Source organism: Electrona antarctica (assembly GCF_951216825.1).
Source record: "Electrona antarctica genome assembly, chromosome: 12".
Classification (NCBI taxonomy): domain Eukaryota; kingdom Metazoa; phylum Chordata; class Actinopteri; order Myctophiformes; family Myctophidae; genus Electrona; species Electrona antarctica.
The window spans coordinates 40205305-40221186 of NC_136793.1; the positions used below are offsets into that span (position 1 = coordinate 40205305).

Genomic DNA, 15882 nt, shown 5'->3' on the forward strand with positions numbered 1-15882 from the left:
TTCTTGGTAAACAATTTTTCATGTAGAAAATATAAAGCAATATAAGTTAACATTTTTATATCCATCAAGGGAATGGCTGTGATTAATTCATGTAATGCTCCATGATCCACCCAGTGTCATGAGTGTCATGTGAAATCCATCTATTCTGCCCAGTTTGGCCCTTAAGACAGATCTTACTTGTTAGTTAAGGTGTGGAGAGCTTAAAAGTTAAAGTTTTCTTTGCCGACAAGTAGGCTGGAATAGTGAAATAAAGTGATAAAAACAAGACATGACTACCATCATTCTTAACTTGCAACTTTCTTCAAATTAAACACTAGCTGGCTGTTCTCACCTCCCGTTCTGAATGACGGCCCAGATTACTGTCTGTGTTCAATCTAGGTGGCGAATGAGGGATTTGTTGACCTGGGAATGTGAACACAAATAATACAACAGAATACAATTTAGTGACTGCTCTGTCATAAAAAGTGATTTCCTATTTTTTTTTTTTTAAACAAGAGTAGATCATTGGTTCATTGGTATTGGATGCATTGTCATCAGTTCGAAATTATGTGCAACCAAGCTATGAATCATTGACAAATGACATCAGTCCTTGTGTCAAATATTTCTTCTTTTAAAACGTTTATTGATTAAATTCATGTAGGGAAAAATGAATAGTACATCTCTTTTCTCCAGTGTACAGCAATCCACAGCTGAATAAGTGTGTTTCAATCATAGCACACAGGGCATGTCAACACATTTAATGTGTGCTAATTATGTGTGTATGTTCTATATTGAAATATAAACACACAAATATATTTATATATACATACACATAATGAATAGAATTCATATAGTCTGAGATTTGATGCCATCTCTCCACTGCTTCAGCCCTCAGTACGTGGCACGACTTGCACTACATGTGTCCGCCCTGTATCCCCCTCCTCTCCAAGGTCACTCGAACACACGACACCTGCTCAACCTCATATTGCATCGTCAACTAGCACCTAGGCATGTGCTCGGAGGGTGAAAGTTCCAGAATGTCTCAAACGAGAAATGTTGCCAACATGTAGAAACTCTTGTGATTGCATATTCTCCCAAACAAATGTCAGTATATTAATGGCACCCTTTTGTTTTCCGACATTCTGCATCATTTCACCTTCTTGCAGACACACTTGGCTGTGCATGGAGTGAGGGAAAGGTGTCCAGAACCCCACAGCAGAGGGGGGGGGGGGCGTCACAACACCAATCTATGCTCCCATGTTCTGCTTTACACCGCCGACAACCGCCTCACTCTTTCATAACCGACCAGCCACTCTCCATTACAACCTCAAAGTCAAGACAAAAACACTGTACGGTAACACTTCAGTTGAACGGGTAAAAATAAAGATTGTGATAGAGAAGAAAAATAAACTTGACACCATACATTAACATTTGTTAACAGGTAAGATTATTCTGCAAGCTCAGAACAAGTCCTTGACAGTTCTAAGAGTACAAAAACACACGTCAGGCTATTACCTTATACAGTAGGTACCCCTTCAAGCAAAGTGTTACATGCTCGACACACAAAAGAAGGCTTACCACAGTTTTGCTATGGGTCTAGGTCACCTTTTGAGGAAATACAAGGTCCAAGCTTATGTCCTCCAGCCACAATTCATATTCCAATTTCATATTTTGCAAATGCTCCTCGAGTGACGTGAAGGACTCAATTCCATAGTTAATAGAGGTGCCGAGATGAGTTTGCCAGATGGGTGGAAGAGAGAGAGAGGAATGAGGTTGGGAGGGGGAGAGAGGGGAGGGGGGGCTGGACTCTCCCTGAGGACTTTAGCAGGGTATTTCTGAACCCTGGCTTCACACTCCACAAGCTCCATGCTCCACTCAACAGGGCTTCTATGGCAACAGTCCTACAGTGGGGTCAGGGCAGGGTATGGGTGCCACTTGAGCTCCTAATTGTTTTTGTTTTTATTTATTTTTATTTTATTTTTTTCAAAAATATTGGCAGTATTATTAAAAAAAATAAAAAAATGGGGGGGAAATAAAAACCTGAAAAGCAAACTGGAAACATGGTAAGACTGCAGTGAAGAGTGATGTTGCAGAATCTGGTGTCCCAGCATCTTCATGAGTGGTTCACTGCTCTGCTAAGCACTTAAAAGACAATAACAACAACAGGTTGTTGGCTCAATGTTACTGGAGGTTAGAGGGGGAGAAAGCTTGGCAACATATAGAAAAGACACAAAAATAAACACCAAAGAAACGGTAGAGATGTCACCAGTTCTGTCCATTGGATTAGTTGCTAAAGTTTACCTACCAATAATCAACATCCTCATCATCATCTGTCCGATCCACCCCCCCATCAATTCAAACAAAACAAAAAAAAAAAAAGTTAAGTTTGTGATCTGTTGGCATGAGGCCATGGTAGCTTCAGGAGGTCTGAAGTCAAAAAGAAAAAATGTACAAAGGTTGTGAACCCTCCCTTCTCAATTGGATGCATGTTCCAACCATCTCTGAAATGGCAATAACTCCTCCTCTCTTCAGGTGCAGAGTTTCACTTGACTCATAATGTCCCATTGTGAAGTGGAATGAGAAGGAGAAACAACATACTGATGTAAGAATATTTCATATACGTATAGAAATCTGAGCATTAATGTCACTTGTCCTTTGGCAAGGGAGGATCTTGCTTTCATTGATAGTGCCCATCTGCTGAATTCCAAATAAAACTTGATCTGACTTCTAATAAAATCTGTACATATTTTTTTTCTTAAAGTCTTCATGATTTGTCTGTCCAAAGGGGACATTTTTCCCATTCATTTTATTTGTATTTATTTTTGATCGTCGTGGATTTGTTACAGGGGGAGAGAGGGGAGGGGGGGCTGGACTCTCCCTGAGGACTTTAGCAGGGTTACATCTCTATCTGCTCTTAATTTAGATGCATGGAGTCCCATCGCATGTGTGTGTGTTCTCTTGAAGAAAAAAAGAAAATAAAAAGACGCTGCTGGCCTTTTTTTTGTTGGTTTTTAAATGGTGTGGTCGTGTGGTGCATTTGTGAGTTCGCTAGCAGCACTTCGCTAGCAGCACTTCACTTTCTTTCGTTTACTGTTCTTGGTGAGTTTGACCACGTCGTTCTGTTGCTGCTGCTGCTGCTTAGCGAGCACCTCCTTCTTGGCTCTTAGCACTAGCTCAGTGATGCAGTTGAACATCTGGAGGAGACGTGGAAAACCAACAAAGGCAAGCACGTTAGGTCAACTGGAGCACCAATGAGAGACCATCATACCCACATTAAAAGTACTGTAATTTCAGAAGATTAGGCTACACACGCCAGTCTTTTTTCCATTCAGGAAATATCATACTGGCAATAACGCACAGCATGGAAACAGCACTTGTGTCTAAAATGTATTCACGATTTTTACAATATGTACTCAATTCGAGCATAAAGAAAATAGTCATCCTGTAATTTGCAATATACTACAAATGAAATCATTGTAAAGCTACAATATGGGAAAGAATTGCAGATCTACAAGCTCACGTGTCACGATGTGACAAATTGTGAGCTTGTAGATCTGCTATTTTTGCCATACAACACTGTGTGCAACCAGATCAGTCAAATACTACAGTCCTCTAAAGTTCACAAATTTAAGGAGTTGAAGGATTGAAGCAATGAGTGAGCCTACCTCTTCAACATTGATGTTCTCTTTTGCACTCGTCTCAAACAGGTTGATACCCATCTGTTCGGCAAACTTCTGCGCGTCAGTCGTCTCCACCACCTTGGAGTTGGGGTCGTCGTTCTTGTTACCCACTACAAATGAAACACAAATGAATAACATTGATATGACTTCCATTTGTCAGACCAGAGGATCTCCATACAAATGTGTTAAGAATGTTTAACAGAAAAGAATCCCTCACTCCAAATGTATTTTCCTAGCACTGCTCTCTCACATGATCCTTATTCGGTCACAAAGATATTCTCTGCAGCTCAGGCCCTTGCACTCTTTACTTGTTGGTGATTTAGGAATTCAAGCTCATACTGCTGCATTCACTAGTATAATTCCCTCCAAATAAGGGTGTCAGCTAAATACCTTAGGTGTAAAACATGTAATGTGACAATAAATAGTGCACTGTCGTTAATTTCATGCATCAGCAGTAGGGGAGGTGCACTCACCTAGTATTCGGCACACGTCATCACAGTTCTGGTTGATTTCATGTAGCCATCGTTTTACATTGACGAATGATTCAGCACTCGTGACATCGTAAACCACTATAACCCCATGCGTTCCCCTGTAGTATCTGTGTAATGGAGACAGAGAAAAGACAGGTCAGCCTTTTTCCTCTGCATTACATAACTGGTGCCCAGCAGGGGGAGACAAACTTACAAGAGGTTTACTTGGATTAGGTTATTAAGTGGCACTGGTGACTCCATAATAGTCCATCAAACCGTGGCCATTGACAACAACTTAGCAATATCACTTTCTGGCCTTTATGTATACACTGTAAAGGGCATAAAAGGATACTCCTAAAATTCAGTTACCATACATACATGTCAATGTAGTTATTTGAATGGCATGATTTCACAAGTGATACCGTAGCTTAAAAGAACATCTAACTGGAGCGGGCGTGGTCTCCGAGAAGGGATGGGTTTCTTGCAAGAGAGTAACCAATCACAGTGGTCAGTGTGTCTAGGACCAAGGAAGAAAGCCCAAAACGAAGTAGGAATAGTCACACAGGGAAGATGTGCCAGCAGGATGACACTCCTGCAAACCTGGAGCCAAATTTGAAAAAAATTACCAGGCTGGCCCGTGAAAGGGAGCATCCCCAACCTAGCTGCACTGAGCCAAACGCACACAAAGAACGCTTTGTCAGGCCTATTGTGTGCGTGCGTGTGTGTCTATGTCACTCAGTGTTTCTGCCTGGTATGACGTGGGGATACTGTGTTGTCCGGGTCTGTCACCCTGTGTCCAGTAGGAATAGGCTAACCGGCAACAGGGGTGGATGGGAGATCTGCACAGATGAATGGAGAACCACAAACACACAGCGGGTAACAGGGGCCAAGCTTCGGTAATGGGGGAACTGTCTCCAACTTCCAGACACACACCCTCCCCTATCTGCAATAAAAACCTTATAAAACAGGGCAATAAAACGTTCATGAATTATGCTTTTGAGTAAAAAGCCCAGAGTCAATTACTACATGTGATATAAAGGCCTCTTAGGACTTGCAAGTCTTTCAATAACCATTCCTTTAATTACAAAGGAACATGTTATTTACTACAAGTTATGCATGTTACATGTACAGCAATGAAATGTCAACAGAAGCAGCAATATTAATGGCAAAGCCTTTACACAAGAGTAGTAGTAGGCGAAAACAGTAGTAGAGCATGAACACCCTCCCTGCCCGGTATCACTGCAGGCCAGTGTCCACCCTAGAAACATATGGCAACTATTGACATGGACAGAGGGACGTCGCAGACATAAAGCTATAACGAACCCCAGCTGGTCTGACCGGAGGCGGAGGGGTTTCCAAGTGAAGTATGCAGGGCTCTCTCTCTCTCTCACTCTGTGAGCCATATCTATGCTGAAATTCACTTAGACCTAATGAAGCACCATGCCACTCTACTTCAGCACAATTAACAATCAGCCTGTACAGTCCGGCTTTACTCTGGACGGATCCTTACACAACAACCAGGAATTTAAGGTTGAAATTATTAATTGAATAACAGGAATTTACTATTACCGGTACTAATTTTCTATATGTACCATTTGCTTGCAACTTTAAAAAAAAAGAAAGAAAGAAAAAGAATGGTCGTCTAGTCAGGAGAGCTGCATATTTATCATGGAAAGTCAGCAAAATCGAAGCATTACATTTCATTTACAGTGCCCAATGTTTAAAAGTGGTTACATTTGCTGCCCAAAAATCACCACTAACAATTGTTATATAAAGTCATGGACAGCCCTGAAATTAAGCTTCAGAAAGGATTTCAGCTTTGAGGTCTTTGCTATTCTGACAACCATTATCATCAATATACACTGTAGCTGTGATTGCCTATGGCCATAATAACGGCCTCTTTCACAGTCTGCACCAAACTCAAAAAGATGGCCTGTGACAGCTTAATAGTTTTAAGTGCTGCCTCAGCTCATCCTCTGTCAGATATCAAAGAGGGGGTTTTAACTCCTTGGACGACTGTTCCCATAGGGGGCGGTAGGTGCCGAGTGCCAGCTAAATGTGCAACATGAGCAAATAAGAGTGGCTCTGAAACGTAAGGCCCACAGAGGCCTACTAGCAATGCGATCATTGTTTTGTTTAGCGGGAGCTCGAATTAATGTTTCATTAGGCTCCGATCATGGTACTTCATCTCATTATGAGCCATAATGTCACTAAAGTTGGCGTGCACGCAGGGATTTTGGCTGTTTCTTACATGGACGCTAGCGGTGGCTAGAGACAAGGCTAAAATAAGGTAAAGCACATTTTTTTTAAACTCTGGATTAAGGCTAATTTATCAAATCTCGGGATAAAGGGTAAAACAGTGGCGGAGTCACACCAGGAAGCTGCTTTCCCTCACACACAGAAGTTATCAACGGCTTACCCTAGACGGCTGGCGTAGCCGTCTCGGCACCTAGGCCGTTAACCCATTTTGACCTGAGATCAGATTCTAAAAATGTCTTCTACATCCTGACAGTTTTCTGAAAAGCTATGTTTATGTCAGTCGTTCTTCGATTTTTCAAAAATAGCAGACCTGGCGCGCTATGAGTTTGTAGATCTGCTATTTTTCAATAGCTAAAGCATAACATAATGCTAACACCAAAAGGGGTTCCCGCCCAAAATGGGTTAATCCAGCCTCACTGCGTGTTGTGGGTTCGAATCCCGATGACCTTTTCTGTGTCTCTCCCCCATTTCCTGTCAGTCTACTGTACATCAATCAATAAAAGGTCATTAACAAACTATACTATAGAAACTGGTCAAACATTGGCCAAATTGACAAATAATAATAATACGAAAGATGCACCGTCTGAACTGAGTGGTGCTGTGTGTGTGTGTGTGTGTGTGTGTGTGTGTGTTCTGCAGTGGTCAATGCGTCTGTGTGTGTGTGTTAGGCGAGTCTAGACGCCTCAACAGTGACACCTTAGGTCACTGTGCGGACATGGAGACATACTGTACATAGGGAACCACATTGCTGTTCCTTGGAGTGGCTAGTTGCAAAAACTGTAATCTGTACTGTACAGACTGTACTTATACTGTACTGGTACTGTACTGCAATGGTGTCATTCACAAGCTGCATTGTCTGAAGGAAGCCAAACTAAAATAAGTTTTACTCTTATGTACAGTACCTGTACACAAGATGTAACAATAAAGTACAACCTTGAACAAGCAGACTATCGTGGCTGCATGCCGTTTGACCTGGCTTGGAGAGGGATGAGTTAGTATTTGCAAATTGCAAGTGATGGGTTGGTGCATTAAAAAACCCAGACTGCATAAGGGATATGGCTCCCTGGGCCTCATGTTAGACACATGTGCTCTACATCAGGGTTTCTTAAAACTGTGACCTAGGATGCTGAATGCTGTCTTCAGGTTTGTCAAGGTCTCTAGGTCCCTGGTTGAGCCTAAATGTACTTTGTGAGGGTCATGGGTTTAAAAATATTAGGATATTTTGAATATGGTAAACATCAATGGACATATTCCATCAGTAATGTATATAAAGGCATTGCAACGTGTACCATTATGTCACTACAAAGCCTGTATAACTGCTGCAATTATTCCTAATTATTTGTTTTTGTATTTAATTTAAGTTATTTACTGCTCATGTTTGCTTATTCAATACATGTCCAAGTTGGACCGGAAGTGCCATTGTTTTGGCTAATGCGGAACCCTTTATATGGCCGTCTGGTGTCAGGTAGACGGGTAGACATGGTTGCACACCTGTCACTTGACGGCGTGATGCAGATTGCAGAAGTTCCAATTTTGTGCATCGCTGTGTTCATGGCCAGGGCACAGTTATCTCATTCCCTTATGCTTATAGAGCAGCCAGTAAGGTATGTTACATTTGTTATTTTGCATGTTATTTGAGTGTATTTTCTTTATTTCATTCATGCTTATATGCGGTGTTGATTATGCCATGTTATACTAAGCATTTATGTATTTTTGTTGTTTATCAGTTCGAGGTTGGTTTGTGTGCTTCAAGTGCTTCACAATAAATCCACCAGTATGCAGAACAACTGACTCGTTTTTGGACAAGAGCAGAGGGAGTGATAGCCTGCAAGTATCATTCTATAAACAGGACTACGATTGCACAATCATTCAAAAACAACAAAATTGCAATAGTGATCACTGGCATTTTTCAAATGACAGGAGGTGTTAACCGTGAAGAAAGCAATATACAAAATTCCTACCCCAAAATTCAGGATGCCTGCTGGATAAAATGTGTGGATTTGTTTTTCTTAATTCATATCGTGTTGGCCAGTAATGTTAGTAAACAATACTAGAAATATGTGTCAGGTTCATGCGTTATATCAATCCACTGACATTCAATACAATATTGGATAGTACATAAGACTAATAGAAGGCTTACAGACACACCCCTAACAGTATGTGACCAAGAGCCTCCCACTGACATCTGTAATTAGGATATGTGGGGAATTCCACCCAGTTGGAAAAGAGCGTCAAGTTGTCTATGAAAAGCTTCCTACACCAATATCCAGTCTCATAACCACTAAGCACCTTTGCTGTCTTCATATTTGATCGATTAATTAACATGGAGGTGCTTCCGCAAAATGTTATAGTGCTCTGAAGGCATATGTGCATGTGTTTGAGCTTGTTTTTACGTGAGTGTATGAGTTAGTGTGCGTGAGTGTAGCACAGCCGGTCTCATTCAGTAGAGTGACCCTTGCAGATGCAAATTTACGCCTTTGTCTTTATGGGTGGGGGTCTGGGCCATCACCTTCACTCACCTGGCAGGTTTTTGGTGCAACAGTTAAAGAACAGGAGCTTGCTTCATTTTGGAACCACCTTGGGTCGGGTGCAGTACTTAGTTCAGACTAGTCATTGGTCCGACAAACAACAACCTACCTCAAACCCTAACCCAACTATAACCGCAAGCACGGGAGCAGCACATGTTTGAGCGGTTCCCGCATGTCGGACTAATGCTTCATCGGAATTACGTGCAGATCCCCCTTGGGGTCATCTCATGTTTTGAGACATCACTACATGCTTGAACACCATTTGAAAGGAGTCACTAATTTGTGCAGGACATCACGTACAGTACACGACACATTTTGCCTCCCTAAAATGTCATTCCTGGATATGCCACTGCCGTGATGACAGAGTGATCCCCTTTGAGTACAACTGCTTTGAATATGCTATTATCGTTTACACACACAAGACACAACAGCAACACAAGGATTATATATTTAAAGAGCGAGAGATCACGGTATAAATCCTAAGCATTCTTCCTACATACTGGGAGAAAAACAGCATCTGAAAGTTTGATGTGATGATTTTTTACATGCAGTGCAGTGACCACTTTTCCATTGCATCTTATATTATGAGCGGTGGGGTTCATGTAGTGCCGGCCTGCCTGCGCATTCTGGTTTGGATAAGGGGTCTACACTCACGTGGAGGTGATGGTTCGGAAGCGTTCCTGTCCTGCTGTATCCCAGATCTGTAGCTTCACCTTCTCCCCGTTGATCTCCACTGTCCGGATCTTGAAATCCACTCCGATGGTGGTGATATAACTACCTGCAAAGCAATTACATACAAACACACAGAGAGACACGGCAAGCTTTAATATATAGGGGTAAAAAGATCTGGATCTGATTCTGAACCCCAGCCAATTTTGCCACAAAAGTGTCAAAAACTTACAGTGCACTCTAAAGTAAAACCACTTACCTGAAAATGTGTTGTCTGCAAACCGCAGTAGGAGACTGCTCTTCCCCACTCCTGGGAATCAAAAACAAGTACGGTTTCAGTTTAAAAATGCAGCTTTCATACAAAATCCTGTGTGTCTCATGACAAACATGTTAAGAAAACCAATGTTGTTTTGCTTTGGGTTGTGATGTTTAAACAAATGATGCACCAGAAAAGCTAACAGATTTCCAGTGAGTTTTTGTTTACATGCTTAACTGACAGCATAAACACAAAGCTTAAGTAATGATTATGGAATTGTGTTGGTAGCTACATAACAAAAATGTTGCTACACAGTTAAGTCCTGAGCGTTAATTTAATTCAAGAGTATAAACAAATACCTGTTGGGAGTCCAAAGTTAAAACACATGCAGTATATCACTAAGTTCGAATACGAATAAGATGAAAGGCTGAAACGAGTGCCTGTCGAGGCCAGCCCAAGAATAAACCAGATTTTCTGTGCCAGCTGAACTTTGTTTATCTAGGTCTGGTTTATCTAGGTCCAGTGTCAAAATATTGAGATGACATAACTGATGGAATTTCCTTACAAATTACAAGGCAGATACACACAGAAATATATGCTTCTTATAGTAAGTTTTGTCACAGAATTTCAATAGTTCTTTGTTCTGAACATTTAATTCTCAAGAGTGCGACTTTAATTCCTCAGGGTTTGGGTAGATGAGGTCAGACAATGTCATGGTAATACAATGATAGACCACAAATAAGAGGATAGGCACTGGGCAGGCCCATGAGGTAAAGGGGAACAATAAAAACTTGGGGCACAGGTCTCCACCAGGGCAGGTCAGGTTGTGGCCTCCTACGCCTTGGATGATTTGAGGCATTTTGTTCCAAAAACGTGTTTTGCAAAAATCCACCTGTTGGTGGCAGTATAACAGGGCAGGCCAATGTAAAAAGGGTGGGATATATTCCTCAGCCTAGTAGGAAAGTCTGTGAAAGATTTCACGTAAATTGCACTCGGCGTTCATGATTTGAGGCTTGGGGCAATCCTGCAAACTTTGAAAGCTTAATGTTAGCCAATTAGGATGGAATATGAAATATCGGACAGATCCGTCTTGAACACATGATTATAGAGATACTGTGTAACAATTTGCGGGATTTCTGGACAGAATCTGGAGGAGTAATATCATAAAATGTGTTTTACAAAAGTCAACCTCCTGGTGGCGCTATAACAGGCTGTTCTGGAAAATATGGGGCAGAGCTTCATCATTGGCATCCAGTGAGTGTGTGTGCAAAATTTGGCATCGACCGGGTTAACGGTGGTGGAGATTAGCTGGTAACAGACGGACAGACGGACGCACACACGGACGGAGTGCAAAACATACACTCTCCCCATGCCTTCGGCCTGGTGGAGACAATGAAGAGAAAGGATGTGATTTAGGGAGAGGAAAATAAACGCAAGTGGGGGACATTAATTATTTACGGATATAATTTTTCAGTTTACAAGTAAAATTAAAACTGCAGTTAATTCTGCAGTCCTGGGTATAGTCTTCGTTAGCGTTTTGTAACCAAACTCTTAGGGCCTAACATGGAAGCTCTCCCATTTCAGCGGTCCTCAACCTAAGTTTTTGAGTTATTGTCTGTCAAAAATGACAGACAATAACTCAGAAACTTCAAAGCAGAAGAGTGAACTATACCCAGTTACCCACCATTGTAGTTTTCACTTAGCCGATTTGTATTTGGTGACATAAAAATCGCTGCAATTTTTTTTCCTGAAGCTGTGATTAAAGCTGCACAATAGTAGTAAACAAACCCAGGAATTCCTAATACAGGACCTGATTTTAGCCATCTCAACTACCCTCCTTCGTGTGTCCAGATAATCAGAATTAATATCTTTCCCACTCAAGAACCGCTTGTGACCTGCGTGGCCCACCCACATTCAGGTCATCACATCATTCTAGCAAAATGCAGATGTTAGACTAATTGCATAAAATACAAAGTACAATCCAGCATTGTTTAGCTTAACCTAAACCAGCATTGTTTAGCTTATAACCTAAAATAAATGAACCAGTGTCATCATTCTACTGCACAACAAGACAACATGTCCTTGTCAAAGGAAAGTGAAGCAATCCAGAGACATGCAAACTCAATTCCCCACCAAGGACTGCTAAAGGTTATTTTATTCTAACCTTACCCATCTTATGGGAGTTTCCCTTATTTGTAGCACAGGGATGAGAAGACTCGTGCTTTGAACATCTTGGCTGAATTATTTCAATGTACCACAGCAAATACTAGTGCTTGCAATTGCATGGTGCAGCTGAGGGGACACTGGCCCCTGTGTGAGTGGCAGTAAAGGGCTTGCTGTGCTGCCTTGCCCACTATTGTGACTGGACAGCTGATGGGGTACTGCCAGGACCGGGAGGGTCAATGAATACAAGGATGACTTTATTTTTATTTTTATTGATGCAGCAATGAATACACATATGTGTACATTTTGCTGTATCCGACATGTAAATATCCCCCCTCCCCCCCAATCAAGGTCAGAACAAGACAAATAAAACAAACAAGGATCTTTCCTGACAAAGCGGTCCATCAGAATGAGTATCTATTGTGGGTGGAGTCCCATTTAAAAGTCATAGATTCACCTGTAAAGAAAGACCAATCCTTTTAGCCCTCATCACATTTCCATTTTCCCATTATGCACCATTGTACTGGCTGCAAATTGCCAGTTTTGGTATTACAGACCCAACTCAGACAAGATTGCAACGGTATATGGAAAATGCAAACAAATAAAGAAAGCAGTGAATTCTAACAAGATATTGCATGTTGTGTCTGGTGAACCTAATTTAATTTGAAAATACATCAAAACAGCTGATCTCAACAGAGGATTGTAATCATAATTTGGTATGCTTGTCATTCATCTATAAACCACATTTGGCCACTATTTGGCAAACCTTTGTCAAGCACTACTACACACGGTTATATCCACAAATGCCAGTTAAGAACTTTGTGTAAAAAAGAAGCCCAATGTTAATTGTGTCAAGAAGCTGTTCTGTGCTGCTGGACAATCACACGGTGAAAACATACTGTCAGACAAACCAAAAGGGAAACCATTGAGACTGTTACCAGCAACAAGACCAAAAGGGAAACCATTGAGACTGTTACCAGCAACAAGACAAAAAGCCAAGGTGTGTCATGGTATGGGGTTGTGTCAGACTCAGTGTGCCCTTGGCAAAGTTAACTTACACTTCTGTGATGCCAAAATGTAAATGGATGTTTTACAGCATCATATGCTGCCTTCAGATGGCATCTGTTCCAGGGGTGCCCAAGCATAATCAATTTGCAAAAACAGTTTCAACAAGCCAACGCAAAGGCACATTCTGCACACAATAAAAGGCAGGGGCAGGGCTGCAGAAGGGGGTGCAGGTACTGGCCTGCCAGCAGTCCCGTCCTGTCCCCAATAGAGAATGTGTGGTGCGTGTTCAAACGAAATGCGACAACGAAGACTCGGTACTGTTAAGACTTGTTTGCAGGAAGAATTTACACCTAAATCAGTTCATCACAGTCTTCAGTCCCTAAATGTATTTTCAGTGTTGTGAAAAGTAATGGCAGACCATACTTAAAATATGTGAGAGAAATGTATTTTATATATATTTTAAAAAAATGATTTAGAAGATAAATCAAATAATGTGCTGTACTGGTATTCAATGTAATACAGGTCAATGATAATTTAGTTTAATTTAGGTTTTCAGTTTTAATTTGATAGCATTACAACTTTCTGATTTAGGGTTGTATTAGCCTTGGCTTGGATCAACATCATGGATTAACTTTTACTTTCGTATCTATGATATGTAAATGTCAAACTATTTTTTGTTAAATCACACCCCTGTGAAGTGTGGGGCGCTCTTATCATCGTAGTACATAACATGACATGTCGATTTGCTCAGACACATATGACGTAAGTTTTCCATTCATTGTCAATGGGAATTTAACAAACACCAATTTGCTCAGATACATATGACTAAATTCTCCATTCATTGTCAATGGCATTTAATGTTTGTGTTAGGACAAAATTGCCGATTTGCTCGTCTACATACAATGTAAATTCTCCAGTCATTGTCAATGGCATTTAATGTTTGTGTTAGGATAAAAAATCTACACAATAGCTGAATATAGGAGCGCACCTCAAAAATACAGTCTTGATCCAAGTCTTCTCTGAAGCTGTAGCCTTTATAACGAACACTACAACAGAACGTGTTTGATTGGACATTTATTAACAGTAAGTAACGCAGCAGTATTAACGCAGCCACCTATAGCCTACAATAGTATGCAGAATGGGTACATTTCAAACGAAAGCACAGGTCAATACAAAAACTGTTACTGTGGACGACATCATGATAAAGCACTACACTTGTTCACAACAGGGTCCACCATTTTCAATTAATCAGAACATTTAGAGACGTGTGACCAAAGTTAACACACTTGTGCACTTTTACTTATGACTTGCGCGGTCATTTATGACCATGAATGCTGCAAAAGCATGTGATGCACTGTTTAATAAACTTGATAAATTGTGACTAAACTATAGCCCTCTTTGCTATCTAAACCTGCAAACGAAGAACTGCAGTGCAGCATTCCTCAAGTCAATAGAAGCAACTTTCGGTATTAAACTAAACGTAAGGGTAATACAATATCATGATCTTTAAATGTACTAAACCTACAACAGCTCATTTAGGGAAAGGCAACGGAATGAAACAGAACTTTACTTCATGTACACACCCTATAACTTCAGCGAGTCCAGCTTCTTGGTAGGCCAACGTTAGCTACTTGGCTAAACATTCAAATGTTATGTAGCCCAACTTCTAAGTATGTTGGCTAGCTAATAGAAGCTACCATCAAGACGCCAAGTTTATGGTGAATCGTTTGGTTTGGTTAACTTGCCAATAACAGCTATAAAACACCTCACGTAATTTGTAAGCCAAGTGAGAAATAGTCTCTTTTAACAGTTTTTGTAGTCATTAGCCTGTAACAAAGCTAACAAGGAGGGTCAGATTCAAGCAGCTCAAGCTATGTCACCAACTCACCACAGAATTATACTAGAAAGTCGTGCTCCACAAAAGTCTATTGTTAAATGGAAAAAGAAAAACCTAAATTACATTTTAGTCGACTAACACTTGTCGAAAGCCTCCTATACTACCAAGTATAAATGAAGTGTTGATGTGCAGGCGACATCCGGCCCCGATCCGCTGACATGCCCGGCCCTGGCAGGCACAACCCCCGCCCCGTCACCACAAATCAATGCATACACACACGGACATAACACTACAATCGTTACTAGGGGGGTATATTATAATATACACCACCTCCACGGATAAATAGTACAATCAAACAAAGGTTAACAAGTCGGGGGTGTACGGTGGATGCGCACTGAGTGAACACGAGCAACGTTTCCGCCTCTCTCGCTACGAGGCCCGTTTCCCGTCACGCATCCCCGGCATTCGCTTACCACTGTCACCGATGATGAGCAGCTTGAAGAGGTAGTCGTAGTCCCTGGCCATGCCGGTGGTTGGTGGCGTACCCCCCCGCCTTTTGAAGCCGCTCTCGCTCTGCTTCGCTCCTCGTCTCGACTTCTCCCCGAACCCTCGGCTCGTTATTAACAGAGTCGGAGCCTAAATATGAATGAAACTGACCCGCTGCCGATGCTCGCATGCAGAAAGAACCCCCCCGAGCCGCCGGCTTTTTTCTCGGGGTTTCGCGGCGTCAGCAATCCTCTCCGTCCGCTGCAAATAGCCGGAAACTCCGCTTCCTTCTCTGGTTAGCGACTGCACCCAACTCTGCTGCGACCCAGGCTCAGTGCGCAGTCGCATGACAACACAGGACAGAAGACCCGTTCCATTCAATTGATTTAATCCTACTAATGTTTATATACAACTATGGTAGTCTGCTACACTGGAACTGATAGGACACATCTGACCCCCTGACAATCATCTTTTGTATTATTTGTTACAGCATTATTAAGGCACCAGTTTTACCAGTTTTACCAGTTTTACATAAATTATATGTAAA

The 15882-nt window shown here is 41.5% G+C and overlaps 1 protein-coding gene across 1 annotated transcript; it reads right to left on the reverse strand.

Annotated features, from left to right (window-relative positions):
- Positions 1-567: 567 nt before the first annotated feature.
- On the reverse strand, positions 568-15696 carry rab35b (RAB35, member RAS oncogene family b). The gene is made up of 6 exons (XM_079516228.1): positions 15323-15696; positions 9845-9895; positions 9571-9694; positions 4133-4257; positions 3645-3769; positions 568-3173 (listed from the first exon to the last, which is right to left on the reverse strand). The coding sequence occupies exons 1-6, from the start codon at positions 15372-15374 to the stop codon at positions 3042-3044; spliced, it is 609 nt and encodes a 202-aa protein (XP_079372354.1). The 5' UTR covers positions 15375-15696; the 3' UTR covers positions 568-3041.
- Between the last annotated feature and the right edge of the window lie 186 nt (positions 15697-15882).